At 42.5% G+C, this 17452-nt stretch overlaps 1 protein-coding gene across 3 annotated transcripts in view; it reads left to right on the top strand.

Moving 5' to 3' along the window:
- The window catches only part of LOC106590611 (semaphorin-5A), a 350252-nt gene that overhangs the window by 308399 nt on the left and 24401 nt on the right, over window positions 1-17452 (top strand). For all 3 annotated transcript variants that reach the window (XR_006762699.1, XM_045710702.1, XM_045710701.1), the window contains exon 16: window positions 8481-8706. Coding sequence is in view for 2 of the 3 variants with exons in the window: in XM_045710702.1 (XP_045566658.1) it covers window positions 8481-8706 (226 nt within the window). In the remaining variant the exon portion in view is untranslated. The remainder of the gene's footprint in view (window positions 1-8480; window positions 8707-17452) is intronic.

Below are 17452 nucleotides of genomic sequence, written 5' to 3'. Positions count from 1 at the left end.
GCTTTACAGCAAAAACAAAACATTAGATTATGTCAGCAGAGTACCCAGCCAGAAATAATCACACAGCCATTTTCAAAGCAACTAGCATGCATCACAAATACCCAAAACACAGCTAAATGCAGCACTAACCTTTGACAACCTTCATCAGATGACACTCCTAGGACATGTTACACAACACATGCATTTTTTGTTCGATAAAGTTCATATTTATATATAAAAACAGCATTTTACATCGGTGCATGATGTTCAGAAAATCTTTTCCCTCAAATGCTTCCGATGAACAGCGCTACAATTTACAAAATTACTATTCGAAAACATTGTTAAAATGTAATATTGTCATTCAAAGACTTATAGATTAACATGTCTTGAATGCCATCTCTTTGCCAGATTTAAAAATAACTTTACTGGGAAATCACACTTTGCAATAAACGACATGGTATGCCCAGAAAAGAAGTCTAGGCTATAAATGTTGGAGCCATCTTGGAACGATCAACCATCAAAAATACTATTGTAAATAATCCCTTACCTTTGATTATCTTTATCAGAAGGCACTTCTAGGATTCCCAGGTCCATAACAAATGTCGTTTTGTTCAAAAAAGTTAATAATTTATGTCCCAATAGTGTTAGCGCGCTCCGAAGGCTAGTGAAAATGTACCGTGTGCGTCTGACTTGTCGTCAGGAATGAGCAAAAAAATATATTTAAGTTCGTTCAAACATGTCAAACGTTGTATAACATAAATCTTTAGGGGCTTTTTTAACCAGGGCTTCAATAATATTCCATTGGGACGGTTGCATTGTCTTTCAAAACGTTTTGAAAAGGGAGAGTACCCATGGGCGCCAACGTCACAATGGTAATGGCCCATCCCCTGTGACCAAGGTAAACATCCTCTCTTTCAGTAAATTTTGATGGTAGGAGGCTCAAACCACTTTGTAAAGACTGGGGACATCTAGTGTAAGCCATGCTAAATGAATCGCAAGCCCCTGTGTGTTTCAATGGCAAATGTTTGAAGTGATATCCACACATCAGATTTCAGTTTCCTGTCAGGATTTGTCTCAGGGTTTTGACTGCCATATGAGTTCTGTTATACTCACAGACACCATTCAAACAGTTTTAGAAACTTTAGGGTGTTTTCTATCCAAATCAAACAATTATATGCATATTCTAGTTACTGGGCAGGAGTAGTAACCAGATTAAATCGGGTACGTTTTTTTATCCGGCTGTGCAAATACTGCCCCCTAGCCCTAACAGGTTAACCTAACAGGTGAACCTGTTAGGGCTAGGGGGCAGTATTGACACGGCCGGATAAAAAACGTACCCGATTTCATCTGGTTACTACTCCTGCCCAGTAACTAGAATATGCATATAATTACTGGCTTTGGATAGAAAACACCCTAAAGATTCTAAAACTGTTTGAATGGTGTCTGTGAGTATAACAGAACTCATATGGCAGGCCAAAACCTGAGAAGATTCCATGCAGGAAGTGGCCTGTCTGACAAGTTGTGTTTCATCTTGGCTCTTTTTATTGAAGACTGAGGATCTTTGCTATAACGTGACACTTCCTACGGCTCACATAGGCTCTCAGAGCCCGGGAAAAAGCTGAACGATATCGAGGCAGCCTCTGGCTGAAACACATTATCGCTTTTGGCAAGTGGCCGATCAGAGTACTATGGGCTTAGGCGCGTGCCCGAGTCAACCCCATGCTTTATTTTCTTTCGTCTGTTTACCTAAATGCAGATTCCCGGTCGGAATATTATCGCTTTTTTATGAGAAAAATGGCATAAAAATTGATTTTAAACAGCGGTTGACATGCTTCGAAGTACGGTAATGGAATATTTAGACATTTTTTGTCACGAATTGCGCCATGCTCGCCATGCTCCCTTTCGGATAGTGTCTTGAACGCACGAACAAAACGCCGCTATTTGGATATAACAATGGATTATTTGGGACCAAACCAACATTTGTTATTGAAGTAGAAGTCCTGGGAGTGCATTCTGACGAAGACAGCAAAGGTAATAACATTTTTCTTATAGTAAATCTGACTTTGGTGAGTGCTAAACTTGCTGGGTGTCTAAATAGCTAGCCCTGTGATGCCGGGCTATCTACTGAGAATATTGCAAAATGTGCTTTCACCGAAAAGCTATTTTAAAATCGGACATATCGAGTGCATAGAGGAGTTCTGTATCTATAATTCTTAAAATAATTGTTATGCTTTTTGTGAACGTTTATCGTGAGTAATTTAGTAAATTCACCAGCAGTGTTCGGTGGGAATGCTAGTCACATGCTAGTCACATGCTAATGTAAAAAGCTGGTTTTTGATATAAATATGAACTTGATTGAACAAAACATGCATGTATTGTATAACATAATGTCCTAGGGTTGTCATCTGATGAAGATCATCAAAGGTTAGTGCTACATTTAGCTGTGGTTTGGGTTTATGTGACATTATATGCTAGCTTGAAAAATGGGTGTCTGATTATTTCTGGCTGGGTACTCTGCTGACATAATCTAATGTTTTGCTTTCGTTGTAAAGCCTTTTTGAAATCGGACAGTGTGGTTGGATTAACGAGAGTCTTGTCTTTAAAATGGTGTAAAATAGTCATATGTTTGAAAAATTGAAGTTTTTGCATTTTTGAGGTATTTGAATAACGCGCCACGGGATTACACTGGCTGTTGAGTAGGTGGGATGCAAGCGTCCCACCTAGCCCATAGAGGTTAATGAAGTAGTTAATGAAGGCGGGTGTCAGTGCAGCAAGGTTAGACAGGTTGTATGTATCTGAGCACTACTGTAGTAGGGTTGGATGGTGTGATATTACTCCTGTGGGTTTCTCTGATCACCATAATGTTACTGTTGATATTCACATGTCCTGTCCACGAAGGTCATCACCTTCTTGGTATTTTAATATTAAGTTATTACATGACACATAGTTTGTGAAAAGTTTTTGTTGTTTTGGGAAAAATGGAAGGTTATTACATTTAATTTTGAGTCGAGACAATGGTGGGAGGTTGGGAAGGCCCAAATACGTCTGTTTGGTCAACAGTATACTGCTCTGTCTAGTATTGAAGTTAAAGAGACTAGTCATGAACTTACAGGACAAGAGACATGAACTGAGGTCTCGTTTTGCTACCCTCAAGGATATGGATGCTCCTAGCACTTTTTTTAACCGCTAGGGCAGTCAACACTGCAACGCAAACAGATGGTCTGCCTTCGTGTCCCTGATGGGAAAGTGACCACGGATGACGGTGAGATGCGCCAACATGCCTTGGATTTCTACTCTGCCCTCTATAAGGTGGAGAATTGTGATCCTCTGTGTGCTGAACAGTTGTTACATTGACATCCTCAATTGGGACCTGAGCAGAGAGTTGCTTTGGACTCTGACATTACACTGCAGGAGCTGTCAACTGCATTTATGCAGCTCTCATCAGGCCGAGCCCCTGGCATCGATGGTTTACCATCTGATTTCTATAGGCACTTTTGGGGGTCTATTGGGGGGGTATTTTTATATGAAGTGGTGTGTGAATCTTTTCATGAGGGTTCTCTTCCTGTATCCTGTCAACGTGCTGTGCTTTCGTTGTTGCCAAAAAAGGGGGATTTGGCTCTTTTAACTTTTTTGGGACAGGGGGCAGCATTCGGAGTTTTGGATGAAAAGCGTGCGCAAAGTAAACTGCCTGCTACTCAGGCCCAGAAGCTAGGATATGCATATAATTGGTAGATTTGGATAGAAAACACTCTAAAGTTTCTAAAACTGTTAATGTCTGTGAGTATAACAGAACTTATTTGGCAGGTGAAACCCCGTGTACAAGCCATCCAGGATTTTTATTTGAGATGACAGTGTTTTCAATGGGTTTCTATGTGGATCTAGATTTCTAAGGCACTTGCTTACAGTTCCTATCGCTTCCACTGGATGTCAACAGTCTTTAGAAATTGGTTGATCTTTTTCTTTTGAGTAATGAAGAAGTATGGCTGTTCAGAACGAGGGTCGAGTCTAGTGTACTGTTGTGGTTGGGGCGTGTGACCTGAAAGCTTGCTCCACTTTGTTTTCGTCTGGTATTGAACACAGTTTATCTCGTCTTAAATTTTATCGATTATTTACGTAAAAAAATACCTAAAGTTGTATTAGGAAAGTTGTTTGAAATGTTTGGATCAAGATTACAGGTAACTTATTAAATATTTTGTAGTCATGTTGCGCGAGTTGGAACCGGTGTTTTTCTGATTCAAACGCACCAAATAAATGGACATTTTGGAGATATAACGACGGAATTTATCGAACAAAAGGACCATTTATGATGTTTATGGGACATATTGGAGTGCCAACAGAAGAAGATCTTCAAAGGTAAGGCATGAATTATATAGTTATTTCGGAGTTTTGTGTCACGCCTGGCGGGTTGAATTATGATTGTCATGTGTTTGTTTGATGGGGTGCTGTCCTCAGATAATAGCATGGTTTGCTTTCGCCGTAAAGCCTTTTTGAAATCTGACACGGTGGCTAGATTAACAAGAAGATAAGCTTTAATTTGATGTATTGCCCTTGTGAATGTACGAAAGTTAAATATTCTCAAATTTTTTGAGAATTTCGCGCTCTGCCATTTCACCGGATGTTGACGAAACGTTCCACTAGCAGAATCCCTAGCCGTAAAAGGTTAAAAAAAACTGCCGACCTGTTGCATTGCTGTGTCTCTCAAACAGGTTGAAAGAATATCTTGGGCTGTCGGTCCACAAGGACCAGTCTTACTGTGTACCTGACCTCTCTATTGTTGATAACTTGTTTCTAATAAGAGATGTTTTAGATATTTGAAAACTGTCTGATGTGAATGTGGGTTTTCTTACTTTCTTTATTTTGACCGTGTTCCAGTTCCAGTACCACCAGTACTTGTTCAAAACAATTAAAGCCTTTTGGTTTGGGGATGAGTTTTTCTTGGATGAGTTTACTGTATACTGGGGCCTTGTATATGGCGAAGGTGGGGGGTGGTTTGAGCTGCCCCATCCCCGTCAATAGGGGTATTAGGCAGGGATGCCCAATTTCAGGACAGTTATGTTGTCTGGCAATTGAACCAATGCTTTGTTTTTTAAGAGCGAGGCTTACTGGTTTCTCTGAAGGGTCCCATGATAGCACTGTCTGCGTATGCAGATGACGTGACAGTTTTTATTACACGGGGTGAGGATGTTAAAACTTCTTATGGGCATGTGGGACGGTAACATCCCACCTGTCCAACATCTGTTGAAATTGCAGAGCGCAAAATTCAAACTACAGTATTATAAATATTTAACTTTCATAAAATCACAAGTGTAATACATCAAAATAAAGCTTCACTTCTTGTTTATCCAGCCGCGGTGTCAGAGTTCAAAAAGGCTTTACGGCGAAAGCAAACCATGCGATTATCTGAGGACAGCGCCCCGCATACAAACACATGAAAAACATATTTCAACCAGGCAGGTGCGACACGAAAGTCAGAAAGAGCAATATAAAAAATGCCTTACCTTTGATGATCTTCTTCTGTTGGCACTCCAAAAGGTCCCAGTTACCTCACAAATGGTCCTTTTGCTCGATAATGTCCTTTTTTATATCCATAAAAATTCAGTTTAGCTGGCGCGCTTCAGTCAATAATCCACCCAGTTTCCCTCCATCAAAATGCATACAAAATGAATCCCAAAGGTTACTAATAAACTTTTCCAAACAAGTCAAACAATGTTTATAATCAAACCTTAGGTACCTTTATATGTAAATAAATGATCCAATTTAAGACGGAGATTCATTATTGTCTTTACCGGAGAAAAATACCAAAGAACGCGCTCTCTTCCACGCGCTTGGAAACACTACAGACAAAATGGGAGCCACCTAGAAAAACAAACATTTCTGGCAAATATTTCCAAAAACCAGCCTGAAACTCTTTCTAAAGACTGTTGACATCTAGTGGAAGCCCTAGGAACTGCAATCTGGGAGGACTTGGCCTTATAATTAAAGTGATAGCCATTGAAAATAGAGGTAGGATGACATTTTTTGGGGAGGTAGGGTTTGTCCTCTGGGTTTTGCCTGCCATATCAGTTCTGTTATACTCACAGACATAATTTAGAGTGTTTTCTATCCAAATCTACCAATTATGTGCATATCCTAGCTTCTGGGCCTGAGTAACAGGCAATTTACTTTGGGCACGCTTTTCATCTTGACGTCAAAATACTGCCCCCTACCCAAGAGAGGTTAAGCTTCTCTCAAACGCTCTAAAGATGTATGAGGGGACCTCCTCAGCTAGAGTTAGTTGGGAAAAGAGTGAATCGCTGTGGGAAAGTCAGCTTCAGACGGGGTCCTTTCCACAGTTACAGGGGGAGCTTCAGTGGGCCAAAGATGGGATGAAGACTTTGGGGGCATTTTCTAGGCTCCGATGTCTTTCAAAAAAAGAACTGGGAGGAGGTAGTGGAGAAGGTGTGTGCCAGATTGTCTAGGTGGAAATGGGTGCGACCCCAGCTGTTTTATAGGGGAAGGGTGCTGGTAGCCAATAATCTAGCCGCCTCTACCCTGTGGCACAGACTAATGATTTTACAGCCACCGGGGGGGCCTGATACAAGAGGTTCAGAGGACCCTTGTCAGTTTCTTCTGGTCTGGACAACACTGGATTAAAGATGCAGCCCTGTACCTGCCACTGCACGAGGGTGGGCAAGGCCTGGTGGACGTTTCTTCTAGGATCTTGGCTTTCCGGCTTCAAGCAGCCCAGAGACTGTTGTACTGTGACAGTTCTAGCAGGGCCGATGCAGCCTATACATTGATGAGGAGAAGGGGAGTGATTTGTCTGGCTTAACTCCATTCTATGGGTCTGTTATGCAGGCTTGGAGAGTTTTTTTTCAAGTCCCGTACGGCCGGCACGCCACCAGGGATGTGGCTTTTTGAAGAGACTCTTTTTTACAACACTGCCATCCAGTCCCGTGCTATGGGTTCAGCCAGCCTATGTACATGCCTGTTAGGTGTGGGGTGTACCAAGCTAGGTCATCTGATGCGGAGCAGGAGCAGATCGTTGGAGGAGCTGGGAGAAAGAGCGGGGATCCGATCATCTTGCCTATTGAGGAAGGTTGTAGCTGAGGTCTGAGGTTCCTTGCCAGTACTTCATCGGCAGTATGTGACTGATACGTCCAACTCTGATTGGTTGATGGAGGGTCTGGATTATGTGTTCCCTGCGCTGAATGTTAGTGCGGGGGCATTCGAGGAGAATGTTGGGATGCTGCTTTCCTTCCATACGCCAGAGCTGGGGGAGTTCATGGCGGTGGGAAAGAAGGACATGTATATAAGATGTGTTTAAGTGTCCCATGCATCTTCCCTGGAAGTGTCACACCCTGACCATAGAGAGCCTTTCTATTTTCTCTATTGGTCAGGTCAGGGTGTGATTTGGGTGGGCAATCTAGTTTTCGTATTTCTCTGTATGGCCGGGTGTGGTCCCCAATCAGAGGCAGCTGTCTATCGTTGTCTGTGATTGGGGATCATACTTAGGTAGCCCTTTTCCCACCTGTGATTGTGGGATCTTGTTTTTGTGTAGCTGCCTGCGAGCAGCCCAGAATGTCACGTTCCGTTTCCTTTCTCTATTGTTTTTTTGTTTCACTTCATTAAAGGGATGTGGAATTCCATGCACGTTGCGCCTTGGCTTATTTACGACAGGGAGTTGGAAGATAGTAATCATGACAGGAAGGGGTAAAATCAACAAGGTGGGCAGGTGTGTTTGGTCCAGCTGCCTCCCCAAAAGGCTGTTGGCGGTCTTTATATAAACTGCCTATTGATAAGAGGACAGCTGACCTCCAATGGAGGATAATACATGGATCTATAGCCACCAACATGTATCTGGTACACCTGGAACCTGGATCCTACTGTTGGGGAAGGGTGTCCAATCTGTGCTGAGTTTGAAACTCTTGCAAATCTGTTTTTACAGTGTCTCAGGTTTAGTCAAATAGGTGTAGTTCTCTTACCGAACTTTATGTCAGGGGCAGCTAAATTAGAAATTTGGAAGACGCGAAAGGACAGTATTCGGGGACAGGGGTCTGTGGATGTAATTGGAGGGAATGTTGGCAGCGAGACTGAGGTTTGAGTTTGACTATTACAAACTGGTTAATAACATTGATCTGTTTATGAGCATATGGGGTATTCAGTAGTTGTTGTGTTTAGTTACTGTGGAAGAAGATTTGATGTTGTGTTTTTAATTGATGTTTAACCATGTTTTTGTTTGTTTGAGTGTTTGTGTTGTGTGTTCCCAGACCCAATAAAGTTTTTTTTTTTAACTCTCTCTCTCTCTCTGTGATTTTCTCTCACTGTTTCTCTCTCTCGCTGTTTCTCTCTCTCTCGCTGTTTCTCTCTCGCTGTTTCTCTCTCTCGCTGTTTCTCTCTCGCTGTTTCTCTCTCGCTGTTTCTCTCTCGCTGTTTCTCTCTCTCTCGCTGTTTCTCTCTCGCTGTTTCTCTCTCTCGCTGTTTCTCTCTCGCTGTTTCTCTCTCGCTGTTTCTCTCTCCAGGAGTACCAGTCGTGTAACACCCTGCCGTGTCCTGACCTGAAGAAGACCACCCCCTGGACCCCCTGGACGCCGGTCAACATCTCGGACAACGGCGGTCACTACGAGCAGCGGTTCCGGTACACCTGTAAGGCCCGTGTCCCTGAACCTGCTCTGCTGGAAGTGGGCCGACAGAGGATAGAGATGAGATACTGCTCCAGGGACGGTTCCACTGGATGCTCTACTGACAGTGAGTGGAACAGTTTATAGTTAACAGAATGAATAAATAAAATCGGGTGGTGATGGTTCTCTCAGATGACACTAGTTATTCAACTGAATCTACACACTCGTTCACTTCTCTCTCACTCTCCACTCAATTTAAGGGCTTTATTGGCACGGTAACATATGTTAACATTGCCAAAACAAGTGAAATAGATGAGAAACAACAGTGAAACAAAAAATAAAAAAATATCAGTAAACATTACACTCACAAAAGTTCCAAAAGAATAAAGACATTTCAAATGTCATATTATGTATATATACAGTGTTGTAACAATGTTCAAATAGTTACAAAAGGGAAAATAAATAAACATAAATATGGGTTGTATTTACAGTGGTGTTTGTTCTTCACTGGTTGCCCTTTTCTTGTGGCAACAGGTCATAAATCTTGCTGCTGTGGTATTTCACCCAATAGATATGGGAGTTTATCAAAATTGGATTTGTTTCCGAATTAGTTGTTGTTGTGCTCTCGCTCTCTCTCTCTCTCTCTCTCTCTCTCTCTCTCTCTCTCTCTCTCTCTCTCTCTCTCTCTCTCTCTCTCTCTCTCTCTCTCTCTCTCTCTCTCTCTCTCTCTCTCTCTCTCTCTCTCTCTCTCTCTCTCTCTCTGGAATGTGTTTTTAAGAATATAGACATTTCAAATGTTATATTATTGGCAATGAACAGTGTAACAATCTAGTGTTATCTTAATCGGCTGAAGTATTTTCAGTCCCGGACTGATTCCTTCATCTCCTCCAAACGTCAAACGTGTTATGGATCCCACTCCCAACTTTCCCTCTCTCTCTCCTCCCTGACACAAGCACCATTCTGGCTCCAATTCCCCAGTTTCTCCCTTTCATCTCTCACCTCAGCTGTTACCATGGTGTCTAACTCTCCCATCGCAGATTAAAGAGGCTAATTGACATGTTTTTGATGTTGTTTAGGAGGAGGCCAACCATTAGAGGGAGAGCAGAGAGAGGGAGCGGGGAGAGAGAGAGACAGAGTGAGAAAGAGAGAGGGACGGAGGGAGGGAGGGAGGGATGGAGGGATGGATGGAGGGAGAGGGGGAAAGAAGTAGGGAGAGAGAGGGAGAGAAGGAGGGAGGGAAGGAAGGAAGGAGAGACAGAGAGTAAGAAGGCGGGAGGGAGGGAGGGAGGGAGGGAGGAGGGAGGGAGGGAGGGAGGAGGGAGGGAGGGAGGGAGGGAGGGAGGGAGGGAGGGCTTGGGATACAGATGCACGAGTTTGTTTAATGATTTATATTTATTATTGAGCTCATTTCTGCCCCCAAAAGAGTAGGATCGCTTTTTAAAGTTCAGCGCTTTGCTAATCTGTATCAGTCACACACACACCCACCCAAAGTTCATCCCTGGGTGGGCACTGGAAAGAAAGTTCAAACTTACCACATGCAAAGTTATTAACTTCTGTCTCCCTCTCTTTACTCTCATTGCTCTCTGAAGTTAATGACTGTGGAGGTTTAAAGGAATGATGGCAGACATGGTGGTGGAGCTGGTAAACTCCCAGTCTTGTGAGGAGCGACAAACATCTGACATCTTTCTGATTAGAATCTTTTGATTCATTTAAGCTGTTGGATGAAACTACAGATGTAGGATCTTAATCTGATCACCCTGTTGCAGGAGAACTTTCCTGCAGTGCAGGACATTTTTTACATGTTGTGCATTTGAAGTTTAAAAAGCCTTCTGGAGTTTGTAATTTCCACTTGATTTTACCTTAAGAAAAACCTATTAACCCTTTTAAAAAGGTGTGTGTGTGTGTTTACGTGTGCATCATGTGTGTGTGTGTCTGCCTGCTTGTGATCATCCCATGACAGATTTCTTTAGACCCAGAATCAGTAGTTAACCTTTATCACACAGAGAGCCAGTCCTGCAGTAATCAGCTCCATACTGTATTGATGTCTGTGATGGGGCCACAGAGCCAAAGACCCCTCAGTCCACTTCAATCCTCCAGAGATGATGAGAACCCGGTGGGAATAGAGTGCACTGTCGCCCAACGAAGATTTACAGTTAGCAGCGGGCTACTCGCTATCGATTTGAGTCCGCATACACACACACCTAAGGCATTTATAAGAAGAAGGTGATAAAGCAGGCTGATAGAGTGCGTGCATGCGTGCTCACGTGCGCGTGTCTGTGTGTGCATGCGTGCGTGTAAAATACAGAGGCTCCTGTACCTAGACGTGATCACAATAGATAGTGACCAGTGCAGTAACCCTAAGAGACAGATAGCTAGAGACAGTGGTTTATACTCCAATGAAACACATGAAATATTATCACACACATAAAACCACACTGCCTCTGTATAGTGGTTGGAAATAAGATCCAGTAGTCATCAGTACATAAAGAACTAATACACCCACACCACCTTTACCTACAGTCAAAGGGTAGGACATATCTACTCATTCAAGGGTTTTTTCTAGATTTGTACTATTTTCTACATTGTAGAATAATAGTGAAGACATCAAAACTATGAAATAACACATATGGAATCATGTATGCACACACTTGGCATTCTTTCAACCAGCTTCACTTGGAATCTACTCTGCGTCTCACAAAGACACGGCAGTTGGAACTAAAATTTGGACTCATCAGACCAAAGGACAGATTTCCACCGGTCTAATGTCCATTGCTCGTGTTTCTTTGCCCAAGCAAGTCTCTTCTTCTTATTGGTGTCCTTTAGTAGTGGTTTCTTTGCAGCAATTTGACCATGAAGGCCTGATTCACGCAGTCTCCTCTGAACAGTTGATGTTGACATGTGTCTGTTACTTGAACTCTGTGAAGCGTTAATTTGGGCTGCAATTTCTGAGGCTGGTAACTCTAATGAACGTATCCACTGTGGCAGAGGTAACTCAGGTTCTTCCTTTCCTATGATGGTCCTCATGAGAGAAAGTTTCAACATAGAGATTGATGGTTATTCCGACTGAAGTTGAAGAAACTTTCAAAGTTCTTGAATTGTTCCGTATTGACTGACCTTCATGTCTTAAAGTAATGATGGACTGTCATTTCACTTTGCTTATTTGAGCTGTTCTTTCCATAATATGGACTATAATAGGGCTATCTTCTGTATACCACACCTACATTGTCACAACACAACTGATTGGTGCAAAAGCATTAAGAAGGAAAGAAATTCCACAAATTAACTTTTAACAATGCACGCCTGTTAATTGAAATGCATTCCAGGTGACTACCTTATGAAGCTGGTTGAGAGAATGTCAAGAGTGTGCAAAGCTGTCATCAAGGGTAAGGGTGGCTACATTGAAGGATCTCAAATATAAAATGTATTTTGATTCTTTTAACACTTTTTTGTTAACTACATGATTCCATATGTGTTATTTCATAGTGTTGATGTCTTCACTATTATTCTACAATGTAGAAAATAGTAAAAATAAAGAAAAACCCTTGAATGAGCAGGTGTGTCCAAACTTTTGACTGGTACTGTATATATATAAATATTTCATTAAAGGACCAGGAGGTTTACCTTCATGTATAAATATATCATTATAGGTCCAGGAGGTTTACCTTCATGTATAAGTATATCATTATAGGACCAGGAGGTTTACCTGACCATGTGACAAGTCCAGGCAAAAACTCAGGTCTCTATTTATACATTATACTGTATACATACAATATGACTGTGAGAGACCATTCCTGCAAACTGTTCCAACCTTCTGGAGTGTAGCTGACCTTTAAAATACAGGTGAGTCTCTGAGAGTCACTGATATGAATTCAGTTTTTTTTTCAGGTCTTTTGATGTGTGTTACTTCCTCCGATTCTGCGGAATGTCAACATGGTTGTCATGCAAGGATCAGGAGGATCAGAGGGATCAGTAATGGCTGACATTTGGCGATTTTAACTCCTTTTGAAGTCACATGTTTTATCCCAGACGCAACTCACACCTGCTTCATGCCGATACGGAATGCTAAATCCATTTTCTCAGGAAACAGTTAAAATGTTAGATTAGGAAGTGTGTTTGAACGGCTTTGGTTTCGTCTCTCGTCACCTCAGTTGAGGGGATACTATCTATCTAAATTAGATGAGGTAGATAAAGCGTATAAGATTAAGCCAAGCAGTGAGAATGGCTTTTATTGGACATACTAAGTCATTTTTAGCGGCGATCAAGGGCTTAATTATGGTTATTTAGTTAATTACTTAAGATGTTAATTGATTAAGAGATCTTTCTCATCGTATCTACTCAGTAATTATTCATGTAATGTGTTCTCCTTTCTAGTTTTTCCTTAAAGTGGAACTGCCATCATGTTAGCAACATTAAATCTTATTCAAATCTGTTCATAATACACCTCCAGGGAGAATGTGACACTTTTAGATTGTATTTTTTTTACATTTTCTGACACGCGAGCACTTAGATATGGTAATTTTCCTGGTTTCATAAATTCTTAGAATGTTTGGGAATTACGGAATTTACATTCTTGACTAACTATTACTTTTTTTGCCAATGTTTACTGGCACCGGTCATATTCAACGGGTGTTGCACGTTCGTAAATTAATCAGATATTCTGCGCTCTGGCACACTCAGGCGAGTGTGTCAGAGTGTCGTCGTCTGTCTGTGATGTGTTTCAGCTCAGACGCTCTGAGGCGAAGGCCCTCTCTGAGACAGATTAGTCTCCCCTGCTCACAGACTTCACAGCGAGCATAGATATATTACTTCTGCCTGTGCTCAGACAAGCACTTCAATTTGCTTACCGCCCCAATAGGTCCACAGACGATGCAATCGCCATCACACTGCACAATCGCATCTGGACAAGAGGAATACCTATGTAAGAATGCTGTTCATTGACTATAGCTCAGCATTCAACACCATAGTACCCTCCAAGCTCATTAAGCTTGAGGCCCTGGGGCTCAACCCCGCCCTGTGCAATTGGGTCCTGGACTTCCTGATGGGCCGCCCCCAGGTAGTGAAGGTAGGAAACAACATCTCCACTTCACTGATCCTCAACATTGGGGCCCCACAAGCGTGTGTGCTCAGCACTCTCCTGTACTCCCTGTTCACCCATGACTGCATGGCCATGCACGCCTCCAACTCAATCATCAAGTTTGCAGACGACACTACAGTGGTAGGCTTGATTACCAACAATGACGAGACAAGCCTACAGGGAGGAAGTGAGGGCACTCGGAGTGTGGTGTCAGGAAAACAACCTATCACTCAACATCAACAAAACAAAGGAGATGATTGTGGACTTCAGGAAACAGCAAAGGGAGCACCCCCCTGTCCACATTGACGGGACAGCAGTGGGGAAGGGGGAAAGTTTTAAGTTCCTTGGCGTACACATCACGGACAAACTGAAACGGTCCACCCACACAGACAGTGTGGTGAAGAAGGCGCAACAGCGCCTCTTCAACCTCAGGAGGCTGATGAAATTTGGCTTTTCACCTAAAACCCTCACAAACTTTTACAGATGCACAATCGAGAGCATCCTGTTGGGCTGTATCACCACCTGGTACGGCAACTTCACCACCCACAACCGCATGGCTCTCCAGAGGGTAGTGCGGTCTGCACAACGCATCACTAGGGGCAAACTACCTGCCCTCCAGGACACCTACAGCACCCGATGTCACAGGAAGGCCAAAAAGATAATCAAGGACAACAATCACCCAAGCCACTGCCTGTTCACCCCGCTACCATCCAGAAGGCGAGGTCAGTACATGTGCATCAAAGCTGGGACCAAGAGACTGAAAAACAGCTTTTATCTCAAGGCCATCAGACTGTTAAACAGCCATCAATAACACAGAGAGGCTGCTGCCTACGTACAGCCTTGAAATCATTGGCCACTTTAATAAATGGATCACTAGTCACTTTAATAATGCCACTTTAATAATGCTTGCATATCTTGCATTACTCATCTCATATGTATATACTGTATTTTATACCATCTATTGCATCATCACCATCTATATGCCGCCTGGCCATCACTCATCCATATATTTATATGCATATAATCCTTTACTAGATTTGTATGTATTAGGTAGTTGTTGTGGAATTGTTAGATTACTTGTTAGATATTACTGCACTGTCGGAACTAGAAGCACAAGCATTTCGCTACACTCACAATAACATCTGCTCACCATGTGAATGTGACCAATAACATTTGATTTCATTTGACTAGCCCGCTGACCGATCTTAATAATTTTTCAAGTACATATTTTTCCATTTCTCGCCCGCAATTGTTGACTGTTGGGATTGACTTCAATCCCATAGTAGGAACACTATACAGGATTACTAGTTCAATAACTCCCACATGTACAGATACACAGTAGATGAGATGTTCAAGTCTCTCTAGCAGATAGTTTACAGATGTTTATTCATTTATTTAACCGGGTAAATTGACTGAGAACACATTCCCATTTACAGCAACAACCTGGGAAATAGTTAGTGGGAAGGAGAGGGGATGAAAAATGATGATAAGATTGGGAATTTAGGTAGGACACTGGGGTTAACACCCCTACTCTTACGATAAGTGCCATGGGATCTTTAGTGACCACAGAGAGTCAGGACACCTGTTTAACGTCCCAGCCGGAAGATGGCACCCAACACGGGGTAATGTGCCCAGTCACTTTTATTATTTTTAGACCAGAGGAAAGAGTGCTTCCCACTGGCCCGCCAACACCACTTCCAGCAGCATCTGGTCTCCCATCCAGGGACTGACCAGGACCAACCCTGCCTAGCTTCAAAGGCAAGCTAGCAGTGGGATGCAGGGTGGTATGCTGCTGACAAAGATCAGGTTGGTAGATCAGGTTGATAGATTTGGCAATCTCTTCACTAAAACCCCCCTGAGTCACTTCCTTGTATCTGTCTTACCTCTGTCGACCTCAGACAAATGTAAATACAACATCTCCTGGTAATTATCCCCAATCACTGTGTGTGTGTGTGTGTGTGTGTGTGTGTGTGTCTCTGTTCTCTGTTCCCCATCAGAGTGGGAGTTTTCATTGCCCTCTCAATAACTTTTAATAAGTGATTCACACAAACACACAAACACACACACACACACACATACTAAGCGTCTCCCTGAGTCGATCCCTGGGGCGAGTGTTTGACAATCCAGATGACAGCTGTGGGAATACTGTCACAGCTCTGTGGCTTAACACTGTAATCCAACTGAGCTGTTCATTTTCTGGATTACACACACACACACATTTCTGATCTCATCTCAATTGTGTGTGAATGTGTGGGACACTGTCAGTGGGACTCTCAATATTTGTACTTTTACAGTTGTTCAGCTAGCCCATAATAGTCTGGGGGGGGGGTTGTTTTAAGAAGGTCATAACAAGGATCATTTAGCTATTTGATTTTTAATTTTAAGACCCCTTGAAGTATCCCCAAGAAATATAAAAAATGGTGTTACTGCTGACCAGTAAAAGGGGTCATTTGTCATTGTAGGGTCAGGGCGTGGCAGGGGGGTGTTGTTTTTGTGTGTTTTGGGGTTGGTTTGTTTCATGGGGATTTGTTCTAGTTTTCATTTTCTATGTTCATTTTCAATGTGTGGCCGAGTTTGGTTTCCAATCAGAGGCAGGTGTCTTTCGTTGTCTCTGATTGGAAGCCATACTTAGGCAGCCTGTTTTTTCCTGTGGGTTGTGGGTGGTTGTTTTTCGTATAGTCTATGTTACCTTACGGAACTGTGGTGTTTTGTTATTTTTTGTTTAAGTGTTCACGTTACTCTAATAAAAGAAGATGAGCACTCAACACGCTGCGCATTGGTCCCCTTTCATCGATCGCTGTGACAGCTATTAGCACATACAAACGTATTGAATAACAGATTCATATAGGAAGTTTGTTGTGAAGTGTCTCTCCTATATCGGAGAGATATAAGATCAGGAAACATTTGTATTTAACGCCTTATTTTTGGTACTAAACAGTCTCCATATATACTTACATACATTTTTTCAACTGGTACCGGGGGACCTTCAGATGAGTCTTGTGAGGCCCATGGGTGTCCTAGAGAAAAACAACTACCTTTCCACAGAGGGGTCATACTAGTGTGTAGCCCAAACTGTTAGGACATTACAGACTGAAGTTACAGGTCGGCTCTACCGACTTCAAGTGAGTCCCAAGACACTTGTGGGGGTCGTAAAGCAAAGAACACCATCGTGATTGTGAGAGTCTCATCTTTCCATAGAGGGGTCTTAATAGTTTGTATGCCAAACCGTTTGGATGTTGCAAAACATTTTGTGAGAATACCAGTTTTCAGGATGTCTCATGTTCTGACAAACACTGCTCTAGTTCTGCCACCTTTCACCACAGATGGGATGTCTCATGGTCTGACAAACACTGCTCTAGTTCTGCCACCTTTCACCACAGATGGGATGTCTCATGGTCTGACAAACACAGCTCTAGCTCTACCACCTTTCACCACAGATGGGATGTCTCATGGTCTGACAAACACTGCTCTAGCTCTGCCACCTTTCACCACAGATGAGGAAGTGCAACACTGGGATGTGGTGGATTGAGTCGCATCCAATGCAAAAAAATTAAAATGTATCTAACTTAAACTGACAGATTTTTTATGGGAATTTTTTATTATACTAATTATATTTCAGCGGGGGCGCGGAGATCGACTTTAAGGGGCTAGAGTGCATTGTATTACATTTCTTGTTTCTAACTCTGTACTTTGAGTAAGATCACACACCACCTCTCAATCACAGTCCTGATTTGAGCTTGGAGGAGTGTGAAGACTATGAAACAGTGTGTTTGGAGGAGTGAGAAGAGTATGAAACAAT

Source organism: Salmo salar, chromosome ssa29 (assembly GCF_905237065.1).
Source record: "Salmo salar chromosome ssa29, Ssal_v3.1, whole genome shotgun sequence".
In the NCBI taxonomy this organism is placed as follows: domain Eukaryota; kingdom Metazoa; phylum Chordata; class Actinopteri; order Salmoniformes; family Salmonidae; genus Salmo; species Salmo salar.
The sequence above is the reverse complement of the archived record's forward strand: the minus strand, read 5'-3'. Positions and strand labels throughout refer to the sequence as shown.